General features: G+C 42.9%; 1 protein-coding gene across 1 annotated transcript in view; it reads right to left on the reverse strand.

Moving 5' to 3' along the window:
* Window positions 1-9241: 9241 nt before the first annotated feature.
* Window positions 9242-24067, reverse strand: part of N4BP1 (NEDD4 binding protein 1) — a 35802-nt gene continuing 20976 nt past the window's right edge. The window contains exons 3-7 of the mRNA XM_054048958.1: window positions 18877-19007; window positions 17660-17756; window positions 15348-15455; window positions 11924-12031; window positions 9242-9882 (exon numbers count right to left, since the gene is read on the reverse strand). Of these exons, the coding sequence (XP_053904933.1) occupies window positions 9537-9882; window positions 11924-12031; window positions 15348-15455; window positions 17660-17756; window positions 18877-19007 (790 nt within the window). The 3' untranslated portion in view covers window positions 9242-9536. The remainder of the gene's footprint in view (window positions 9883-11923; window positions 12032-15347; window positions 15456-17659; window positions 17757-18876; window positions 19008-24067) is intronic.

The raw sequence follows: 24067 nt of genomic DNA on the forward strand, positions 1-24067 counted from the left end.
AATTCACTTATGGAGAAAGTACCTTACATTGAAAGGAACTGGATGGGGGACACCTTTGCTTTCTTTTAAGTGTTTTTGGAGAAAGCTTATATATAAGCTAGGCCATCTTTGTAGGTTATATATTTAAAAAAAAACCATGTGTGTGTGTATGTGTGTCGTGCGCCATGATTGCTACCAGGCCCCTGACTGTCTTCATTCTGCTGACCCGCTGCTTCCTCTGCACTGCTGCTGACACCCAGATATCACTGTCTGCTGCTTCCCAGGGGAAGTTTTGGGGTGAGAGTGCCTCTGGGGCATGTGGGACCCACCTTTTGGGAAACACTTCTAATTCAAAGCCCTCTGTTGTAAACATTTCCTGTGGAAAGCTATTTATAAACCACAGCATATCCTCCTCCTCCTTCCCCCTCAAAGTCCTGCCAGTTTCGGATCTGACCTTCATGCTCTTCCAGTTTTTTCAGGTTCTTTGCAATTTCAGACTGATCATGGACCAAGACCCCATTGTGCTAGTCACTGTGCCAACACAGAACAAAAAGATGGTCCCTTCCCTAAACAGTTTACAATTTAAGTATAAGGGCAAAAGACATCCGATTGATACTGACCGTGCAATGGGGAAGCACAAAGAAACAATAGGACAAAGAAACAAACTTCTGTGTTAAGTCTGAGTAACTGTGCAAACGTTTGCTATGATCACACATCCCTATATAAGCGCACACCTTTTTTCTTAATGGCTAAGAAATTGTAACTTTTCATCTCCTTCTGAAAGAACTGGCTACGGGTGCCCCCTGCAGTTACTTTAGTGCCATCAACACACAGATTTCCTAGTAGGGGATGTTTTAAAGGTACTATGGACTGTTTTCTGTCAGCTAATCATTTTAATAACATGTTCTTTTTTTCCTTTTGACCTGGAGTTTATGGATTTTGGCTTTACAAGTGACAACTGGTTCTTCATCTATTAGAACGTGCTACCACTGTGCCTGCTAGTCGGTTTTTGTTTTTATTCACATGAAAACCTTATTTTATTTTCTTGCTGGTATCCTTGCTGGACCGTGTTTTCTCTTACAACATATTTTATTCATGGTCCATTTTGGTCAATTTCACGGTCATGAGATTTTTTACTCGTAATTTCATGATTTTAGCTATTTAAATCTGAAATTTCACAGTGTTGTAATTGTAGGGGTCCTGACCCAAAAAGGCGTTCTGGAGAGGTTGCAAGGTTATTGTAGGGGGGATTGTGGTACTGCTACCCTTACTTCTGCACTGCTGTTGGCGGCAGCACTGCCTTCAGAGTTGTGGCTGCTGGCCGGGAGCCCCGCTCTGAAGGAAGAGCCGCTCCCAGCAGCAGTGCAGAAATAAGGATGGCCTGGTATGGTATTGCCACCCTTACTTCTGCACTACTGTATGCCGAGCTGGGCCCTCAGTCAGCAGCCACCACTCTCCGGCCATCCAGCTCTGAAGGCAGCAGTGCAGAAGTAAGGGTGGTCTGGTATGGTATTGCCATCCTTACTTCGCCTGCTGATGGCAGGGCGCTGCTTTCAGAGCTGGGCGCCCGGCCGACAGTCGCCACTCTCCAGCTGCCCAGCTCTGTAGGCAGCTCAGAAGTAAGGGTGGCAATACTGTGACCTCCCTAAAATAACCTTGTGACCCCCCCTGCCTGCAACTCCCTTTTGCGTCAGGCCCTCTAATTGGAGAAATGCTGGTCTTCCCTGTGAAATCTTATAGTATAGGGTAAAAACACACAAAAGACCAGATTTCACTGGGGGAGACCAGATTTCACAGTCCATGACATGTTTTTCATGGCCGTGAATTTGGTAGGGCCCTAATGATCAGATTTATCGCTGGCATTGCAGGTTTTAAAAGACCCATCACCTTGAATGATGTACTTCCATTTATAAACTAGACAAGGGAACAACAGGTCACAGTGGGCTGATACTCAAAGGACTGGCTCACCTATTCTATCATTTGTGGTTGAGCACCAGAAATAAGGCCAGTTGCTCAAGTGGTGTAAATTGGCACAGTTCCAATGCAGTTATTAGAACATAGTTTCCTGCTTTTGATCATGATATAAGTAATTGCTTTTCTTTCAAAATGTGCCAGTTATTTGCTCCTGAGAAGCTGTAAAATGTCACATGTACCTAAATGGAGTCTGTTTTCTGAAAATTTGGACCCTCTTGGCTCTAAAAGCGCTTTCTCTTAGAACATACTTGCCTAGAATTTGGGGTGTTAAAATATTTTATATTCACAAATTCAGTACAAGTCTTAATCAAAGAATTAGCAATATTTTACAGAGTTAAACTGAGACAATTTTATACTGACTATTCCTCACCCTTTGGAATGTGTGTTGTTTTTTTTTTAATGGGGAAGACAGTGTCTTATTTTTGTAGTGATGATGCAATCATTTTAGATATAATGAAATCTTATGGGGTTTAATCAGTTGTAATTAAGGTAGTAAAACTAGTTGGTTTCCCTGAGAAGTCACAAGGATTGTAGTCTACATGGCTGCAATGTTTCAGGAAGAAGATGTAACCACATGTTTTGAGCATAAGTATGCACACCTAGGTGAAACAATTTGTATGCACAAAACCCATTTGTGCATGAACAGTTTATCAACTATGCCCAGGCATTATAGTCTTTCAACTGTGTGCACAGATATTAGCATACCAAAATGCATATGCACAAAATTGTGCACACATAGACCCGGAGGTCTGGTTGAGATTGCACTGAAAAATAGGTCAAACATCATTGAGAGCTCTGATGTACAGGTACAGGCCTGTTGGGTTTATGCCCTCTGCCAGCAGGTGGAAATGGGAACATACCAGATATGTGCCTAGTTTTATAAGCAGATTTTCCCACATATCAGAACCCCTCTAGCAATAGAATATAACTTACTCAGCTGACAGCACATTAGGAGGTCTTAAAAAAACTTGCAGAATCAAATAGTTTTTTATTAAAAGAACATGTCATACTGCATACATCGCAGTAGAGGGAACTACACTTCCCACACAGGAGATCCATTCAGAACATAATGAGGCCTTCACCTAAAAATAGCACACAGTGCAGAAAAACATCACTGAGAGAGAGGCGTTCATATAAAATGCAGCCCTTGAGCTTGTGAACTAGAAGGAGATCACATCAGAGTCAATAAAAGCACTGTATGAGTCAATGTCCTTCCCCAGAAGGGCTGTTCAGACACATATGCCATTACCAGAAGCGCTCTTCCAAAAATTAACTAGAGACAGATTCCAGCAGCCTGAATAAGGCACTGAATGAGAGGTGGAGATTTAGAGCCAGATTGTGATCCCATTACTTATGCTGGGTACTATATAATCTAACCCTTGGATCGTAAACTCTTCAGGACAGATACCAGGTTTTCTTGTCTGTTACACACAATATTACACAAATTTGTACTTCTCCTCAGCAACAACAGCAAGAACAAAAAAGCCAGGGTACAAAAAGCCAAGGCATTCAGCTACCATGGAGACGGGCATGCTATAAGACCCTAAACATGGTGCAGCAGACTATACAATACTCACTATCACCCACTATTTAGACAGGACTGTCTCTACTGTTTCCCACTCAAAGCACTGACTCAGGAGAGAAATCCTTAGCGGAGGAAGTCAGTGGCGTAGCCAGGTGGAGGGAAGAGGGGGAGTGGGGAAAAAAAAAAAGGTGCCACCCGCTGTGGCGCTTTTACTGATGGGGCATTGCTCTGGGACTTCGGCAGCACCTCGGCGGCAGGACCTTCACTCGCTCTGCAGGTCTTCGGTGGCATTTTGGTGATGAAGCTTCTGTGCCGCCGAAGACACCCGAAGTGAGTGAAGGTCCCGCCGCCGAGGTGCCGCCGAAGACCCGGAGCGCCGCCCCGTCAGTAAAAGCGCCGCAGGAGGTAGCACTTTTTTATTCGCTCCCGGGTGAATAAAATTAAAAAGGCGCTACTTGTGCTTGGTGGGGGAGCAGCTGCTCCCCCGCTCCCCCTCTAGCTACACTACTGCGATTATCTGAAAGTTTCAGGCTGTTCAGATAAACAGGAGCGTACTGTATACACAGTTATGTACGGATGCAAAATAATATAACCCTTTCCTAATAGCTACTTGGATATTACAGGGAGGAGCACCCACCTACAGAAGGCTTCATCAGATGCTGATAGGATGTCCAGTTTGTAGAATCTGAAGGTGGTATGAATAAATGTCCAGCTGGTTACTTTACAAATGTCCTTGTATGAGGAATGTGATATTTCTGTCCATGGAGCTGCCACAGCTCTGAGGGAGTGAGCTCTAATATTGCAAGACAGAGTTACGTTTTTTGACTTTATGCTTCTGAGATACAATATCTCAGCCACCTGGAAATGGAAGTTTCGAAGTTCTTTTGATGCTGGAGAATAAAGAACAAAGAAAGCACTTGTCATGACTCCTCTTCTTCATCAGGGAGAGGCCATTAGGCAATGCAATTAAAAAACATTAAAAAAATAAATAAATTGAGAGGGACCATCCTTGAAATGCCATCCACCCATGTTAGCATTCAGGGGTGGCCAAACTTACTGACCCTCCAAGCTGCATACGACAATCTTCAAAAGTTTGAGAGCTGGAGCACGCCAGCCAGAGCTTGGGGCTTCAGCCCTGGGATGGCGGGGTGAGGCTAGGGGCGCCTGCCCTCAGGGGAGGAGGGTCTCAGGGCTTCAGCCCCACAGGAGGCACCTGCCAAGGCTCAGGGCGTCAGCCCTTTGGGGAGGGGTTCTTGGGGCTGAAGCCCTGGCAGGGACTAGCTCCACTCCCCTGCCACAGGGCGGAAGCCCTGAGCTCCCCCCATTGGTAGGTGGAGAATGGTGGGGTTTTTTGGGGGGCTCCGCAAGCTACACTTTAATTGTAAAAGAGCCACATGCCCCTCGCGAGCTGCAGTTTGGCCCCCCTTTAGCATTGCTTGTGAAGGCGTGTGGGGGCAATAGGGTGTCAGATAACAGTTCTTTTTTGTTTGCTCTTCCTGGCCTGATGACCCCCATATTTATTTTCATGTGTGAAGGAGGGGGCTGAGATATGCTTACTTGGAATTGGCTACATGTCAAAGGCTATATAGTGAGGAGATCCCACATTTGATAAGTACTGCCAATGCCCCTGCGTGGGTTGGTGTTACAAGTGGTGGCCCGTATTAGTGTCTTGATTCTCTCCCCTTCTAGTTTATTTCCTTTGCTAAAAGAAGGTCTGAATGGTAAGTAGTTTGAGACCACTAACCTAATTAATGCATCATGATTCACACTTGCAAATAGAATATCTATTACATTTTAGGGTTGCTAAATTAGCGATATGCATATTAAAGAACTTTAAGTCCTGCTTTCAGAATGTAGCTGAACAGCATGCAGCATCATATGTCAGGATGGGGGTCTTAGACAAAAATGAGCATTGTATGCAACAGAAGAGAAGTCAGCTCTGTCATTACATACAAGAAAATTCATATGTTTATGTAGCACTGCAATTAAAGAACAGGTGACATTTGCAAATAAGTATGAAATAACTAATCAGTGTTCGCTATTGGGCAACTAACAAGTAACCAGTATCTTTAGGGAACACAGTGTTGTATAATCTCCTGGCACTAAAAAAATGTGTTGGAAGTATTTGTAATATTCCAAAAATCACCTTATAATGACAGTGCTTCTTTGCAAAAAAACATCAATGATTCATATAAGCAATGTCACAGTAAAAACAAGATGGGATTGGTTTACAGCCTTTTGCAAGAAACATGTCCCTGATCTCCCCCAGTCTCCCTGCAATTCCTTCTTCGATTCCCCTCCCCGGCCAACCACCCTGATTCTGGACCCCTTCCACTCTGCCCTCCCTCCCTTCTTCCCCCGCCTTCTGCTGGGCCAGTGATTCAGCCACTCTTCTTGGGGCCGTGGGAGGTATGTCCTCACAAGAGCTCCTCCTGCAGGCTCCAAAATCCTGTGACTTGCAAGTAATTTGCAAGAGCTGGCAATACTGCAGTCTGGGGGGAAGGGAGGGGTGGACCTTGTGGTTACTCTTTAGAGTAGTTTTCTTAAGGGGGAGTGGGTTGGGAAGACTGTGCTGGAGTAGATCCAGAAGTGTGTGCGCGTGTGGGAAGGTTGCAGCATCCCACGTTTTGTTCAAGGGAGATTCTTGGACATGACCTGGACATAGGCTGACACACACCCCCAGGAGCTTTAGACGCCAACTGTGGTGGTTGTAAGGGAGTCCTTGGCTCAGGTGCTGCGCTAGGACTCGGTGCAGAACAGATGGAGGGGGTGGACCTGAGGGCCTCTTACCAGGCTCTCATTGGTGTCTCTGGGTCCCTGGCAGTAGCTCCCGGCCGCTGCAGCAGGGAGAAGGGCTGGGCAACTGCTTCTCGGTCACTCAAATCTGCGAGTGCAGGCTCCAGTGTCTGGTTAGGAACAGGAAGAGTCCTTGAACCTTTGATTTTGGGTTTCAATCTATGTTCCCCCCTCCCGCCACGAGGGAACTGCCACTTGTACTAATCCCAGGGCCACTGCGTCTCCCTCTGCCAGGCCTGAGGGGACTGTGCTGCTGAGGAGCTGCCACTGCTTCCTGAGAGCACTTCCCAGGGAAGTCCTGGGAGGGAGGCTACAGGAAAGCCGGCCCCTACCTGAGCACTTGAGAGGGGCCTGAGTCTCCACAGAACAGCATAGACAGATCTCCATGCAGCCCTCAGGCAGAGTGGGAAGTGTAGGAGCCATGGTGTCTGGCTTTCCCTCTCTTCTTCACTTTCTCTGCCATTCTGCACTCCTTGTGGGGGAGCATAGAGAGTCCCTGTGACTAGGTAATCCTCCCTGACACAAACAGCAGATCCTCACTGCCTAGAAATGTTAAGCTTTTTCTTCTTAAATTTTGCTCTACAGCAGAAAGTAGCTGGTCTCCCTATTTGAGCTGGAGAGCCAGACACAAGCAGGAGGTTTCTGAGGTGAAGTCACACCCCCTCTGCCTCTGACTGACAGCTGTGGTCTGCCTCCAAGGCTGTGCAGAGGAGAGCCCCCACTATCAAGGATCTGTGGGCCTCATTATGAAGAAATGAAATGTGGTCTACCCTGACCTGTTAGGGATGAGATTTTACATGCAATACAGGCAAGAATTTCACTATGGTTGCTATGGGAACCATAACATGGCCAAATTGCACACTCATTAAGCATTAGTTACCACATAGACCAAGACTACTATATACGTTCAAGTAGAATGAGTTACAGTTCACATGGCAGCCAGAGAGATATTTTTTGAGAATGTATATATAAAAATGTTATTTAAAAATGTTTCTCTTCTTATGCTTTTGTATTTACTCAGTTTTAGGAATATTTTATCCTGACTTGCTAAGTAGACTTTGCCTGGAGCTGCTAAGGACTGTGACTTTCTCTACATATTTATAATTCTTAGATCTGTATTCTTGGAGCATGTGAGCACCTCAGCTAATCCTGTAGCTGTAAGCAGGTGGTATATGCATTTTATGCCTGGGATTTATCAAGGTCAACAAGAAAACCCTGGTTAGGGTCAGGTGGGATGCTTTCTGAATCTTTCCATTTCAGTAAAAATACCATCAATAGACTAGAAACGGTTCTGCTCCTCCTAGGATTCTTCATTCTCCTCTCCCCATTCCAGGCTGGGGGTGTAGCTCCAACAATTCTTCACACCTCGCAGGCCAAGAGCTGTAGAGAGGGGAGGAGTTACCCTGTCCTTGCTGCTCACAGGAGGGAGCAGACTCAGCCTGAGTTGCTGGGCTCTTTAACTCTCCATTACAGCCCCACCTCTCTCAAGAATGGCTTTGGGTTGCTATGGGGAGAAGAGCACTCTGCCAGCAGAAGCTCTGATTGGTTATTCTGGCCCAGGAGATGGGCAAGTGGGGCAGGCAACCAGTCAGAGGGCTGGAGTTTCTCACATCACTCATCATAAATAAATAAAAATCTCAAGATTTGGCAACACTGCCCCCTTCTAGACTGCCAAATGTATAATTTTTAATAAATCATTGCACAATTTTCCTTCAGTTGATTCATGTAAATTTTAAAAAGCCTAGAAAAAAGTTATGTAAGCAAACTCCTTTTCTTCAGCTTTAACCAAACTGCTGCTGTGATGAGTAAGTAGAGCTACTGGTTCCAACAATGCTTTGAGGCTCAGTGTCCCCTCTGACAGCACCTGGTAGGCCTCCAGTTTAATGCATCTTGTGCAGCTCCTCTAGGACCAGCACACCAATCCAAATCAGCCCTCAGGTACTTGAGGGCCAAGATTTTATGAACAATCTCTTAGCTATGGGTAATTATGTATAGGACAGATGAATACAGCTTCATTTTCAGTAATGAAGTTGAGATCACAGGACTAGCAACTAAAACTGAACAGGTAACTTATAAACAGCAAGTTTTATATGAAAAGCATTGGACAAAATAGTGTCAAGATTTTTTATTTTTGGGGAGGGGGTCAAGAGACCCTTTCTGACCATTAAAAAAAAATTTTATATATATAATCAGTTACCTGGCATCTTCAAACTGTGGTGGTGTTTTAAAAGCATTAGGAATTTTTCTGTTATACTGGCTTATGGATGTACATTTCTGTTTTAACAGTCCTTTGTGGAAATACCCTAAGGTATTAACCCCCAATCTGGATTAGTAGGGTGAGTGATTTTAGATTAAGAATGAAGTTATTTTAGAATTACCTGAGAACCAAAATCCCACCCATGTGTACAGACTAATGTTTATTTCCTGGGCTCCTGCAATAGCAGAATTCTTTCCTGTAAGGTTTGTAAGTGAATTATGTAACACAATTATATTGTTTAAATTATGTTCAACAGCCCTCTCACTATTTATTCCCTAAATGGTGCCACAGTAGCACTGTCTCAGTCATCAATTTAGTTCTCTTTGCTTGTATGTTCTTTTGATTATATGAATTGGCATTTTGGAATTTCAGTTAGAAACCTTTTTCTTGGTCATTACAAACTAATGGATACAAGATGCCACCCAGTGGCATTACTTCTACAATACAGAGAAAATGTAATATTCTATAATAGTACAAGCAATTCCAACCCCATGGCAAAAAAACCAACAATTACCTGAAGGTGTGTACTTAAAGCTAATGAGAGTATGTGCACACATCTGGCAAATACATCCCCCAATGGTAAACTGTTTTAAAGGTGCCATTTTCAGTTTATATTTAAAAAAAATAATTCTAATCTGAGTATGTGTCAAACATGACCTTTTCCCCCTTAAGTATAATTAAGAAACGAGTACAAATACACTATTCTAAAGTGAACTGCTATTTCTTTAATAAACAATTCCAAGGAGGCAGAAGCAAAGTTTTGTTTTCTTTCACAGAAAATATTAATACAAATCTGTAATAGCAGCATAACTTAATTTACCAAAAAAGGTTGATGTTTGAAAGCCCTAGGAATATGCACACAAAAAAATAGTTCATATCTTTTTATACAAATAAAGGTATTTTCTGAATATGCATAAAGTGACATGACACAGAGCAACATGTTTCTTCACATTGACATTCAAAGTTTAGATGGATCAGTTGCAATGTAAGACCCCCATATCATATTCAGTCAAGCACCATGGCAGATAGTGCATTAAGGTCTCTCATGAATGGATGTTCAGATAGTATTCGATCAATCTTCTGTCTTTGCTCAGAATCAGGAAATATTTTTATCAGTGCTTCCCTTAGTTGTATTGTTTCTGTAGTAGATCTTTGTGGTGGAATTGTTAGACCAGTCTGTATGTTTGGCAAGTTTGGTTCAAATGGAAGCCTGGCAGATGGAGGACCACCATGTACTTGGTTCATAGGTTGTCTATTATTACTGCATGACTTGGGTATTGGCATGAAGTGTGAGGTCCCAGAAGAATGCAGTCCCCCAGTCGGTAGAGTTATTTGTGCTGGTGGAAAATCTCTATAGAACAAAAGTGAAATCTCTGGTAAATTAAGGAAGAGGTGATATTGTTCTGAGTATAAAAAGTGTAGGCAAAATAAAGCCTCTGAACCCCTACATTCTAGTATTCTTCAGATTGTTTTGGATTAAAGATGCAATTCACTTGATTCCATCAAAGTAATACAAAACAGTAAGTACAACAATCTAGCTAAGGGACTTCAAATCTGAAACCTAAGAGATGGTAACATGAATTAGCATTAGATATGACTGACTATGATGCACGTTTTAGACAGGTAAAGAGTGCTCAACATACAGCAAAACATTCAAGTAATCAGTTTAATATTTTTGCAAAATGCCATGTACTAACTTTAGTATTACTTAGTTATAGTAGAGATGGATTAAAAAAACAAACAAAAAAACCACTATTAAATCAGCCAGTTCATTACATAAACTATCATACATGATGGCTGAAAATCAGCCAACAACGATTTTTATCTTGATATCTCTAATGAAATAGTCATGTTTTTAAAGAGTTACGTGTTTATTATGATCGTCATCATTAATATAAACACTGTAGTATTTTCATTTCAAGCTTTAAGGTTAAGTGTCAAGAACCCCCAGATCAGGGCTCTTTCTATTCCAAATGCTGAAAATATTGCCACTACTTATCTGTTCAAGAAGCTCAGTCCCAGGTTTACAATGGCTCCAGTGGCTCTATGGAGCCAGACCTATGCTCAGAAGGGACTCCGGCTGCTCCGCTTGCACTGCACCCCGAGACCCCGCTGGCTCCCACCACCCACCACTTGCTCCTCTTGGCCTACCTGCCTGTTGCCTCCTTATCCCCACCCCCCTGCTCCTCTCTTCCCCCTGGCCGGACCCCAGTGCACCTCCAGCTCTGGGCGGTCTCTGCTTCCCACCACCTGTGGGACTCCACCTGTCTTCCCGGAGCTGAGCCGCCTAGGACTGGTGCAGAAGCCTGGACAGTCTCAGCCGGGGTCAGGGGTATGGGCCCACCCCCGAGGGGAAGGGGCATGCTGGCAGCACAGGGCCGGGCGGACCACTGTGTGTCTGGCAACTGCTGGTTTGTAAATAGTGCCCTCGCACTGGGCTGGGCGGAGCAGGATTGCCCCTGCCATGCCATGCCCATTTGCCCCTGGCTGGCCCCTTGCTCTGGGGACTGACCTCCACGCGCCATGCTCCATTGCCTCCATGGGGCCCACAAATAAGTTTGGCGCCGGGCCCACAAAAGATTAATCCGGCCCTGCTGCATTCATTTCATTGATTTAGAGACTAGGAAAGTCATTATGTGGTGCAATGGAAAAAAACAAATGTTTGAACTAATCTTTGTAGGAATATAAAGGAAGATCTGATTTTTAAATATATTTCTAAATTATGGTAGTAAATTTAAATCTACACATTTTAAAACAAATTAAGATTAAAAATGAAATAGATTAAAAAGTCATTTAGTTCCAGAAGTCTTGGCAGGCACTGTTAATAGTATGATGTAGTAACCTGAGGGCAGCTTGGAAAATGAAAATAGAAATAGGAAAAAAGTTGTGCGTCTCCCATGTGCAGAAGATACCGTTAATTTGTCTATTTATCTTAGGTTTTTCTACAGTGCTCCTATCATCCAAATGCTGATCATCAGTAAGGGGTAATCAAGGATATATTTAAATGAACTGATTCTATTTCTTTTGAAACAGAGTCTCTAGTTACGCATCATAGGTTTGTGTAATACCAACATGCTATGTGGACCACCACATTTATGTCAACGCCACCACAATCAAACCTCAGAGAAAGTTACTGAGGCACTTGCCTTACTTATTGTGAGACCCTGGTTAGATCCATGTAACATCACCACCACTTTTTGAACAGACTAAGGTAACAAAAAAGAACATTTTTTCCTGTAAAGCTATTACATCTTTAGAGTTCGTGCTCTTAATATATTTTTCATACTGTACACTGTGACTTTGTTTAAGTAAATTGCTTCAGGTTTCAGTTAAAGCATTTATTGCCCCTTTTAAGCCTTGGCTCTCAAAGCAGAATGAAGAGACTGCTATACCTAGAACAGCATTCACTCCGAAGGAAGTCCTCTAATCTAGGTCCATTTCTTCCCAAAGGATCATCAGGAATCATGAATATGTCCCCAACAAATGTGTATTGGAGCAACCTGCAACAGTAAATAATAATGAAATAGCTCTACCAATACAATTAGTTTTTTCAACCTCCCACTCCCAATATGTAGAATTAACTACCTCAGGATAGCCATCTAATTTCATAGCCAGAATCAGTGCAGTCTGATCAATGGACTTCTATTCTGCTATAGCTAAAAATGACATTCCCTTTCAAAATCATGAATTAATGGATGACTATATGGAAATGAAAATCCCGCCACTATTCTTGACTACAGTGGGCTCTTAAACTGGAAGGTCTGGGCCACTGCAAAACAAGTGAGAGAGAGAGAGAGAAAGGACTACAGAAGATTTTATTATATTATACTTGTTTAAACTCTCCTTCCTTGTCCGTATATTCAAATGATTACCTCAAGACTCCTACATCATCGCAAGCTGCACAACTGATTGGGATCTGTGACTAAAACACAATAGTGTCTCTCCAGGGGACAGGCACTAGATGCTGACTAGTCTTGTGTGAAGATATTTTTATTTAACGTTAGTTGGCTGCAAATCCTTAGCATTAAAGTAATCAGAAGTTCCCATGTTTATATATACTTGTAGTGAGTCGGTGTGGCTCCCCTCCTGTCCAGAAGAGGGAGCCCACGTGCCGGCACCAGAGTGGGTGGGACCACCACCACCTGTCCCCGCCCCCCGGAAGTCAAGGGGCGGGACAGGAAGTATAAAGGCCGGCCGCCAGAGCTCAGTTGGCTCTCAGCCACCACAGGGAGCAGACGTGCGGCCGGTAGCTCCTGGCCAGGAGACCGTCGAAGACCGGGGCTTGGACCCTGGCTGGCCTGAGCTACCCCGGGCCCGCTACGAGGAGGAGCCGCCGGAGCCCGTTCACGCCCGCCACTGGGAGAACCCCTGGGAACCGGACCCCACTAACCCTGAGGGTGAGACTGGACCCGAACCCCTTCGCCCCTGCTGCTATCCAGAGGAGCCGCCTGAGGACCATTGGCCGGACTTCCCGGCAGAGCTACCAGACTTGCCACCGAGCCCGGGCAGAGAGGAGCCCATGGAGATGGACTGGCCCGATCCCGGCGTAACGAACGAGGTAGGCTGGGAGGGGGATCACGGAAGTAGCCCGGGGATAGCCGACCCCGGTCCGGCTGCAACTGAGTGTGAGCCTATGTCAGTGTGTTGCGGTCTGGATACCCCACTGACCAGCAGCGGCAGCAACCGCTGTTAGGGCCCCGGGCTGGAACGCAGTGGAGTGGGTGGGCCTGCGTTCCCCCCCTGCCACCCGCCGCACGGGTGGCAGGCTTCCCCCTCACCCAACGCTCGGCTACAGAAGCCTAGGCGTATCTTATTTGAACTAATTGCTCGCTCAGCCCCTGCAACAAGGGCCTGAGCCTAACAGTGTTTGCCCCGCCCTGATCCAGGGCCTGGGCTCTGAACTATTTGCTCGCTCAGCCCCTGCAAACAAGGGCCTGAGCCTAACTGTGTTTGCCCCGCCCTGATCCAGGGCCTGGGCTTTGAACTATTTGCTCGCTCAGCCCCTGCAACAAGGGCCTGAGCCTTACTGTGTTTGCCCCGCCCTGATCCAGGGCCTGGGCTTTGAACTATTTGCTCGCTCAGCCCCTGCAACAAGGGCCTGAGCCTTACTGTGTTTGCCCCGCCCTGATCCAGGGCCTGGGCTTTGAACTATTTGCTCGCTCAGCCCCTGCAACAAGGGCCTGAGCCTTACTGTGTTTGCCCCGCCCTGATCCAGGGCCTGGGCTCTGAACTATTTGCTCGCTCAGCCCCTGCAAACAAGGGCCTGAGCCTAACTGTGTTTGCCCCGCCCTGATCCAGGGCCTGGGCTCTGAACTATTTGCTCGCTCAGCCCCTGCAAACAAGGGCCTGAGCCTAACTGTGTTTGCCCCGCCCTGACCCAGGGCCTGGGCTCTGAACTATTTGCTCGCTCAGCCCCTGCAAACAAGGGCCTGAGCCTAACTGTGTTTGCCCCGCCCTGACCCAGGGCCTGGGCTCTGAACTATTTGCTCGCTCAGCCCCTGCAGTCAAGGGCCTGAGCTTTAACTGTGGTTGCTCCGACTCTGCACTAAAGAGCCGGAGTTTCGGGACTAACTGACTACTTGTTCCCACAGTAGTGAGTCGGTGTGGCTCCCCTCCTGTCCGGAAGGGTCGAGCCCCGGCTAGGACCTACTACAATACTAAATACAAACTTGAAATACAATAGTGGAAGAGATTATTTCTGTACCATTTAAGCATCTTCTTCCTATTTAAATCCTTTAATAAAAACTACTTATTAGTATTTTGTCTTCTGAATAGACTATAGGGCCTGTTTCAAAGTCTGCTGAAGCCAGCTGGATTCTTTCCATTGACTTGGGATTAGACCCTAAATAATATAGAATAACTGGTGTCATTTAAATTTAATATGACACACCCAATTTTTAAGATTTTACATTTAGATTTTAGACTTTGTTTACATAACTTTAAAAAACTAAAAGTTAATTGTTGAAGGAGGTTGTTTACAGGTAAACATGCAGGTGTACTGTACCTGCAATATGGCTTTTCTCCATGTCATTGGTTGTGACAGTTTGACAAAAAACAACAACATGTTCAGAATAGAAAGCCACTGAAAAAAAGTCTATGGGAAAAATTATCAATGAAGTGTTGGAATTAATAAATACCCATATGGCATTGGCCATTATATTTTTTTCATTAAAATGAGAAAGGTACAATATAGAAGCACCAAAATGGGTATTTACAATATGCCTTTGTCACTTCATGATTAAACTACTGCAGTGGACCCTACAAAAGGCTACTCCTTAAAACCACCCATAAACTAAAGATTCTGCAGCATGCAATGACCCAGCAGATAAATGGAGTATCTCAGTGTAAGAATCTGAGGTCAGTGCTCTGTGAAATTCCATCCAGAAACCAAGCTACTGGTTTTGACCAGCAAAGCCTTAAATTCTTAGGACCTACTTACTTATCTGACAAACTGCCTTGCTCTCTATGCCATAGCTGAGGTTAGCAAAGGTTCTCAAGCTTATGTAATTATGCATCTTCAATGGGAGGTGCTACTGGCAGGCTGTTGGGGGGAGGGGGGGGGAGGCACAGCTTTAAATTTTGTTCCCACCTCAGTCTAAAACAGCCCAAATAAGGATTACTTTCAGATGTGCCTTTTTGCTCCTCAGACATTTGAAAATGGGGATACATTGTTGGAGCAGGATGTCAGGTGAGGAGTTTTGTTGTATGGTATTGCTAAAGTTTATGTCACAGCAGTATTTTAAAATTTATATTAAGGGCATCTAGAGCATAAGGAAAGGACTCTCTTTTAGGGCGTGTATAAATCCACATAATTACCTTTTTTCAATAATCTCTCTCCAAGAACGTGATTCCGTCACAAATTCTCTGAAATTATCATTGGTAACAATAATGCCTCCGGTTTTATCAGCAAGATGCAGCAAAAATCTACAACAACATTTATTTCAAAGACAGTTAACATATTTTTTCAGTTTAGTTCTGGCCAAAGCCATTCACATCAGCTAGAAAACAAGCATCATAGTCATATAAGAGGAGCCTTCCCTAATTAGACAGCATAGTTCTGCTAATGAAAACACCTATTTTAAAAGTTTTTATAACGAGGGACTGGTTGACCTCAACCAACCAAAAAACGAATCCAAGCCTCAGCTGACTGCAAGCTGTACTGCTTACTCAGGCACGTTTTTAAGTTAAGTCTTTGGTGCTGATCATAGAAATGCTAATAACTAAGAACACTGAATTACAGGCTTACAAAAAGCGTATGTAGAAGTAAATAAAGCTGCATGTCCAAAATAAACCAGTAAAGTTGAAAGTACATTACACAATTCAACCTAAGTCCATTGCCAGACAGTCTCTTCTGGTTAATCTGCTGTGTCCCCTTGTGCAGCAGGATAATACTTCAGCCCCATTGCATTACTACCACTATGTTTGCCTGTTTCATCAATGAGTAATATATCCTTTTCATAATCATATGATTAAAATTAATGCAAGTTTTTATTATTGATCTAGTAATACAAGAAATACAGGGACCACCTTGAAAGTACAAAGTTGTTTATTCCTCTGGAAATAAACAATCCCACTTTTTGCTATTTAAAAATACCAATTGTGAACTATTTTGGATGTACACAGTTTAAAAAGAATAAATTATTCTCAAAGAGTTTTGCTTACATGAACCGTGAACACAGATTCAATGTAAACACAATGTGATACTCTGATTTCCACAGCATTCAGAAGTCTTTCCCCTGAAAGTATACAGCATTTTGTATTATAATAAATGCTGTTCTATTTTAAGGCATAAGTTTAGAAGTATGTGAGATGGTAGAACATAAAAACTACAGTGGGAACAACTATGGATTGCCTACATTTTGTACCTTTTAATTTTCTGACACAACATTGCATTAATGAAGGGGTTTTGGGGTATTTATTTTTAAGAACTACTAAAATGTGCTAGTGCATTTACTTCTATTTTCATGTTTAATGAGTACATGATGGTTAGACTGCATATTCAACAACATCAGGCATGCACTATGTGCAAGAACATGCCATCTCCTTAGTCAGTAGGAAAACAAGAAGGTGGATTGCTTACCAGCTGGGAGGGAGGGAGATCCAGCAAAAAAGCTAGCTTCCAGATGGCTAGCTCAGAGCTTCAGCTGCTTGTCTTTGCCAACTTTTAAAGGGTTAGCTGATAAAAGAAACTTTTCTAGCATGCTCTTCTAACTAGTGGCCTTGCATTGGGAGACTTCAGTAGTAATCATTCAATGATTAAGAAAGCTGACTGTGGAAAGAAACTCCCCATTTGCGATGAGTGAGACAGATCTGTTGAAAGACTTCCCCAGAACTTCAAGGTTGGGGGTGGTGTTTAAAATAACTACGGTATTTTGTTGACGTGTTTCTAAATAAAACTGGGATGCAAGTCTGACATTAACTGCCTTTGTGTATAGTTTACCACCATATGGCACACTAGGGCTACGATCACCTTGAGTGCAGCAAGTCTTAGAGAGTCAATATTTGAACATATGCAACCTATGGAACTCAAGCACAAGGTAACAATCTCTTGTCTCTTCCACACCATCTTAGAGGCTGGAAGGTAGAAAAAGGGTCAGGCAAAAACTCCCTCTTTAGTTCCTCTTAAGTAGTTTACATGTTATTTCAATGAGCACAGATCCAGACACATGGGTGTATTCAATCTCCACAACTCAGTGGGTTATAAGTTAGTAAACCTCAGCAAGTGATTTATACAAAACTTGTCAAAGACACTTGTCCTCAGTGAGGACTAAAATCCATGATAAGTTTTAATGAGAGAAGCTACCAAATTATACAGACTACCCATGTCATGCAAGGATGAATGATGATAGTTTAAAGTTACTAAGATTTTGGCTATATATAATGCCATTAAAAATGCTGGCCTTACTGACATTCTGAAAGCAGAATGTGTACAAGGGAGTGAAGGTCATTTAAATAATGATCCCTGATAGGACAGATACACTGCAGTTGCACACAAAGATATGGAACACCTCTTAGACATGACATTGGTGCTTGGCTCTCCAGGTTAATGGCTACCTCACAATATCAGTCATGAGGTGTGACACAGTCATTGTGTGTCTTTTAAAAGGTTTAACTCCCATCTTTCATACCTGTCATCATGAGCAGCAATTGTTGCTCCCAATACCATCCTTGCAGGAGTTAGAGACAATATTCCAACATCCTGGAGCTGTGTTAAAAAATGCTGCTCTGTTAAAAGGGTAAAACAAACATTCAGTTTTAAAGGCAAGGCTTTCTTCTTTAAAGTGTTTACTTACAGAATTTACATCTAGTCCACATAACATACAAAACAGCTGATCTTCTCCGAGAACAGTACATACTGATCTGCACAGGTGGCACACTGCATCTTAGAAATGGACTACCGCGGGTAAGACGTGGATGGAGCCAATGGCCCGTAAGTTCCTAAATTCTAACCTGCCTCTAAAACCCATCTCCACCTGTGGTAGGTCAGTTAGACTAAAAATATTTCAAACTAGAATGCTTAAAGTTAGGCACCTAAACAGGTAGCTTGATTTTCAGTAATGGTGAGCACCCAAAAGTCCCATTAACTGAGTGTTTTATTTTTCTAATTAAAGTGAAGCTACTGCTTCTTTACTTCACAGAACTGTCACAAGGATGAACTAACTCAGTCTTATAAATAACTTTAAAAATTTAAAGTTATCCAAGAGGTGAGAATGATTTTAAAAGAAATTAAAAATAGCAGAGGAAAGGTAAAGCTGTGAGTTTAAGGACTTGTAAGCATTAAGGCCTTAACTTCACTAGGAAAAAGATGTGTTAACTTACATTAGCTACCACGAGTTAAAAACCTAGTGAAGACAAGGCAGTTTGTAGTTTTCACACAAGTTAGGTCAAGTTAAAGACTATGGGAGCACCTAAGGTTTAACTCAACCTGCTAACTCATATGAACCTACAAACTGCGTAGGGTTTTACCCTATGTTAGCTAACTCGAGGTAAGAATACATTTTTTATGATAAAGATGCACCCTCAGTGTCTTCATGATAGTTAAATAAATATCAGCTCTTCAAAGAATGGTCTTCAACACTGTTGAGCAAACCTGGAAAGGTTTCTCTAAATACCCAAATGTTAAAGTAAAGTATATAACACCTAACTGGATATTGTCAAGTGATTCAATAAAATTCAGAGAAATGTAAAAAAAACTTAATAGAAATGTCAATTACTTAGCAATTCAAAATTAGGTTATTTATCAATTACATTTTTGTGAAAGGTCCCAAATATCAAGAGCTGAACTTGGAAAGAGTTAATTAGAGTGAATGCAAAAGAAAATAAAGCAGGACATTATTTGCCTCACCTTTGATGTTAGGATGACGTTTTGTTCTCCACTGTGGAACAAACACAGTAATACTTCTGTGGCCACGTTTCCAAAAGTAATCAACAGCTATTGCAATTCCTCGACAGGAGAAGAACTTCTGTAGACCATGACTATAAAAAACAAGTGAGATTGGTTCATGCTGAGTTGTGCAACTATGAACACTGAATAAATTCAAAGTGTTTGGTGACATTATATCTTGCACTATAAATACAATACCATAAAAAAAAAAATAAAGGTAGGGGAATGCTTATTGCTCTAGTTACATACAAGGTGCTCCATACAAGGAAGAGAGTTTAGCACAAAAAAAGGGAGAAGTGTCTCTTCTGCCATATTACCAGACTCCTCCCTCTCAAAGCAAGGCAGATACACAGATTAGCTCGCTTCAGGTTTTGTAGACAGAACTACAGCCATCAGTCATGGCAGGGACCAGGCCCTTGTGAAGAGCCCACCAGCTGAGAACTTCCGAAGTTGAAGCATATTCTAGTTTTATGATTAGCTATCAATTACACATTAAAATGATCCATATCCAATTATAATGAAAATAAGTTTTGTGCTGCAAATCACCAAACCCACCTTCTCTCCAGTTCGCACCGAAACATATTTCACCGGGAGGGCCAGATGTTAGGACCTGCCTTGTTAGATTCCTTAGAATAGCAGATATTGAGTTTGGGAAACAGAAGGCCCTTCACTGCTTTCCTATCCATTATTTTGGGCCAGAAATTTTTATTAAGATCAATGGATGATGTAATACCTCTGAGGCTAAGCTTCCTGAATTTTTTGCACTTCAGATAAACTACAACAGGAATAAAGTGGTAACACCTTCCTATTTTTGTGACCTAGCGAGTGGCTCTAATAAAGGAAAGCAAATCAAGAAAGCATGGAACTAGCCTAACATGGAAGATACAGGTCAATTTACCAGAAGTTAAGACGTCTTGTTACACAGCAAGATTTGATGGAAGTTAAGCAATGAAAATAGGCAGGTAAGAATTTGATTCCCAAATCAGTGGGTAAATCCTTCAACTACAAACGTTTAAAGTATTTAATAACTGTATGAATCATAGAATATCAGGGTTGGAAGGGACCTCAGGAGGTCATCTAGCCCTGCTCAAACCAGGACCAATCTCCAACTAAATCATTCCAGCCTGGGCTTTGTCAAGCCTGACCTTAAAAACCTCTAAGGAAGGAGATTCCACCACCTCCCTAGGTAACCCATTCCAGTACTTCACCACCCTCCTAGCGAAAAAGTTTTTCCTAATATCCAACCTAAACCTCCCCCACTGCAACGTGAGATCATTACTCCTTGTTCCATCATCAGGTATCACTGAGAACAATCTAGATCCATCCTCTTTGGAACCCCCTTTCAGGTAGTTGAAAGCAGCTATCAAATCCCCCCTCATTCTACTCTTCTGCAGACTAAACAATCCCAGTTCCCTCAGCCTCTCCTCATAAGTCATGTGCTCCAGCCCCTAATAATTTTTGTTGCCTTCCACTGGACTCTTTCCAATTTGTCTACATCCTTCTTGTAGTGTGGGGCCCAAAACTGGACACAGTACTCCAGATGTGGCCTCACCAATGTCGAATAGAGGGGAATGATCACGTCCCTCGATCTGCTGGCAATGCCCCTACTTATACAGCCCAAAATGCCGATAGTCTTCTTGGCAACAAGGGCACACTGTTGACTCATATCCAGCTTCTCGTCCACTGTAACCCCTAGGTCCTTTTCTGCAGAACTGCTTGCTAGCCATTCGGTCCCTAGTCTGTAACAGTGAATGGGATTCTTCTGTCCTAAGTGCAGGGCTCTGCACATGTCCTTGTTGAGTATAGTCCTGAGGAATATTACTTATTACAGACTTTAACAAAGGTTAGTGATAATACACAGCAATTACATTGTGGATTATAAAAGTGGCTACAATTAAAATAAATATTGAGCCCTGAGCGTACTAGTCCAATACTTCAATTTTTATCTCCTACTAAAGTTACTTTTGAAAATGATTAGACTCAGCTGTTCAAAACATTCCAACTAGGAACGGGATGTAAATAGACAGGAATGATCATGCTTTTATATGCAAAAGAAACCAATGCAGTTCAGCAAAAATGAATGGAACGGTATTCAGTACAAGTAAAATTGGCAAATATTGAATAGAATTTAAGTTTTTATTCCAGAAACCATGATTTCCAGGATCCAACTTCCCAAATGAAAAAGCTGCATAGGCCAATTAGCAGTCCACCCAATTTCAAGAACTGAACTAAGTAAGAGAATTGGGCAAAGGGAAGACTTAAATAGCAGCAGGTAGAGCGAGATCTCCTTATATAACAAAACCTCACTGAAAGTTTATGAAACAGATTAAACAAGACTAACACCAGTTTAAATTTTAAAAATCACTATGTTTCATATCCTTGTACAGATCAGAAGCCAGACTTATAGGAGGAGAGTCACACACAGATTGGAGACAGCAGGTTAGATTATAACAGGTTCAACAGAATTTAAATCGACAGGAAAGCAACTTACTGAAACATTGCTGTGAATAGAAAGGAGGGTAGCAGGTTTCAGCACACATTTCATGTTTTCTAATCAGGTAGATACCAAGAGAATGTAAAGTTATCTGCACAGTGCAAGAACTAAACACATTGTGGAGCATATGCATTTCAGATCAGGGAGCTCAGAAACAAGGCAGTAGGCCTGCATTATTCAGTACTTTAGGATATGTCTACACTGCAATTGGGAGGTGTGATGCAGCACAGGTAGGCACACCTGAGCTAGCTTTGATCTAGTTATCTCACTAAAAATACCAGTGAAGCATGGACAACGAAATGGACTAGCTGCCTGAATATATACTGAAAGTCCCAGAGGAACTTCACTCAAGTGGCTAGTGCCAACTTAGCTACTATGTCACTAGATCTAGCGAGAAAATAAGTGTCAAAGTGACCAGTGACAAATCTAGCAAGTTTCACTGCCAATTACAGTGACATTCAGAGAAAGAATGTCACCAATATGTATAGTCACAAAATCATTCACAAGCAGCTCAATAGCGTTAATAAAATCCATTCCATGCTGTTCTTACTACATTCTGTTGTACACCAAGTCAATGACATTATGTCTCAATTCAGCATGTCCTTGGAAGGAATCACATTCCAGGGCTTTGTGGGCTGAGATCACTATAATCTGCAGGTGAGGAAAAGAAGTTTGTGGAGGCTAATTAAAAAGGTTGCTAAAGCCAGGCACACTTTGGAGAAAGCAGCACATTTGCCAGGGCTTATTTTTACCCAAATGTGTTCTTTCTCACTGCTCCGTAATAGGTAGCACACCCTGTGATGCAGGAAAATACGGCTAATGAATCAGCATACTGGGTGGAGGAGACAGGTTAGCCAGTGAGGAGAGCTGCAAGGATGGAAGATGGGGTGGGATGAGACAGGGCCATGTGCCCCATTGGGGCACGGGGAAGAGGGGCACTGGGCCTCCAGGGATGAAACCCTTACTACAGGATCAAAGGTGCAGCTAGCTTGATTTAGGTTTCCCTTTACTCCTTTCCTTGGCCTGGCCTGGGGTTAGCTGCCTAACTGTTTTCAGAAACGAAACCCTGGAAGTGGGGGGGGGGGGGGGGGGGGAGGAGGAAGGGAGAGAAGGGCTCCGGCTAGCGGATTTTTGTTTTTAAGTCTACTTTCTTGGCTCCCTGCAGTGCTGAGCTCAGGTCAGAGGAATGCCCTCTTCCCCTGGTTCTGGGATCTCCCTTTCATTAACCTGTAGACTCAAATCCAAGCTGGCAAGAAAGTGAGGCTCAGCTGAATTTAACCAACCCCAGCTAACCTGGACTGCAGTGTACAGAACGCACTTCTCAATGAGCAGAGGGCGCCCTCCTGATGATAGTGTACTGTTGTAGTTGCTTCTGGTGTGCAACAGAATGTAGTAAGAACAGCATGGAATGGATTTTAACAACACTATTGAGCTGCTTGTGAATTATTTTGTGACTATACTCGCCTGTGTGTGTGTGTGTGTGTGTGTGTATATTTATTTATTTATTTTTGACTCCTTTTGAGCTTAAACAACTATATCTAGTGACTTTTCAGGGTTTGTCTAGAGACTTCCTGCTATGTGGAGATGGCAACATTGCGCACCGCCATGGCTTCATTGCTATTTTTAGCAAGCTAGCTAGATCAAAGCTACCTTGGGTATGCCTGTGTGTACTGTAATCACACCTCCGGGCTGCAGCATGGACATACCCTAAATGTTTTGAAGTCTACACTTATTCCTTTAACAGCTAGTTTAGAGACTTTAGATCAACTAAATAACCAACTTCTAAAATACGATCTGCTAGCAGACGTCCTAATTTAAATGTCTGTACCACACTTTAATCCCCAGTAATCCCTTTTTTTAAATCCTCTTTTTCTAAATTTCTTCCTGGCTTTATATTTTTGATGCCACCTACTTCAATCTGAGATCAGATTCTCTGAGTGGGGCTAGAGGGGAAGGGGAAGGATAGACAGACCACTAATTATATTTGAACTGAAATGTCCCCATTTATGTAACACATGATTGTGCAGCACTTTTTCCTGATAGAAATAGTCCTGTGTGCGCTTCACACAACAAACATCAACATTTAAATAAAGTAATGCAGTTGTCAAAGAGTTAGCGCTCACAGAAAACCCTTACCTTCTACACTCTACCCTGCAACCTTTTTTTTTTTTTTTTAAAGAAACAAATACCTATGCTTGATAATTCAGCACCTGAATAGTCTTGGTTGGCTTTTGACATTCAGATCTTTCCTACGGATTCTTGTTTTGCAGAAAACTTTGCATCAAAGAACACATTAGTTCACATTAGGACTGTATTTTTGTAAAAGGGTAATTTTTATTTAGAAGAGTGTAGAATTTCGAGGGCACAGAAAGCAGCAGAACTGGCAGTGGCTCCTAAAACTGTAAGTTATGCCTCTCCTGCCGTCTCTCTTGTTGCAAGGCTTTAAAAAAAAGTGACACAAATGAATGATTTTGCCACCTGCATTTGAACAACAGACTTACAATCTCTCTCATGCAATCAAACTGTCCAGGCAGAAGCCTTAGAGCAGCAGCTCTTGACCCTCAAGACTCATGGAGCTGGCAGGCAGGCAAAATGTGCAGTGATAAAGAGAGTGTGTCTTCCTTAAAGGTGATCTGCATGGGCAAAAAGAGGGGAGGG

This window comes from Malaclemys terrapin, chromosome 14 (genome assembly GCF_027887155.1).
Source record: "Malaclemys terrapin pileata isolate rMalTer1 chromosome 14, rMalTer1.hap1, whole genome shotgun sequence".
Lineage (NCBI taxonomy): Eukaryota > Metazoa > Chordata > Testudines > Emydidae > Malaclemys > Malaclemys terrapin.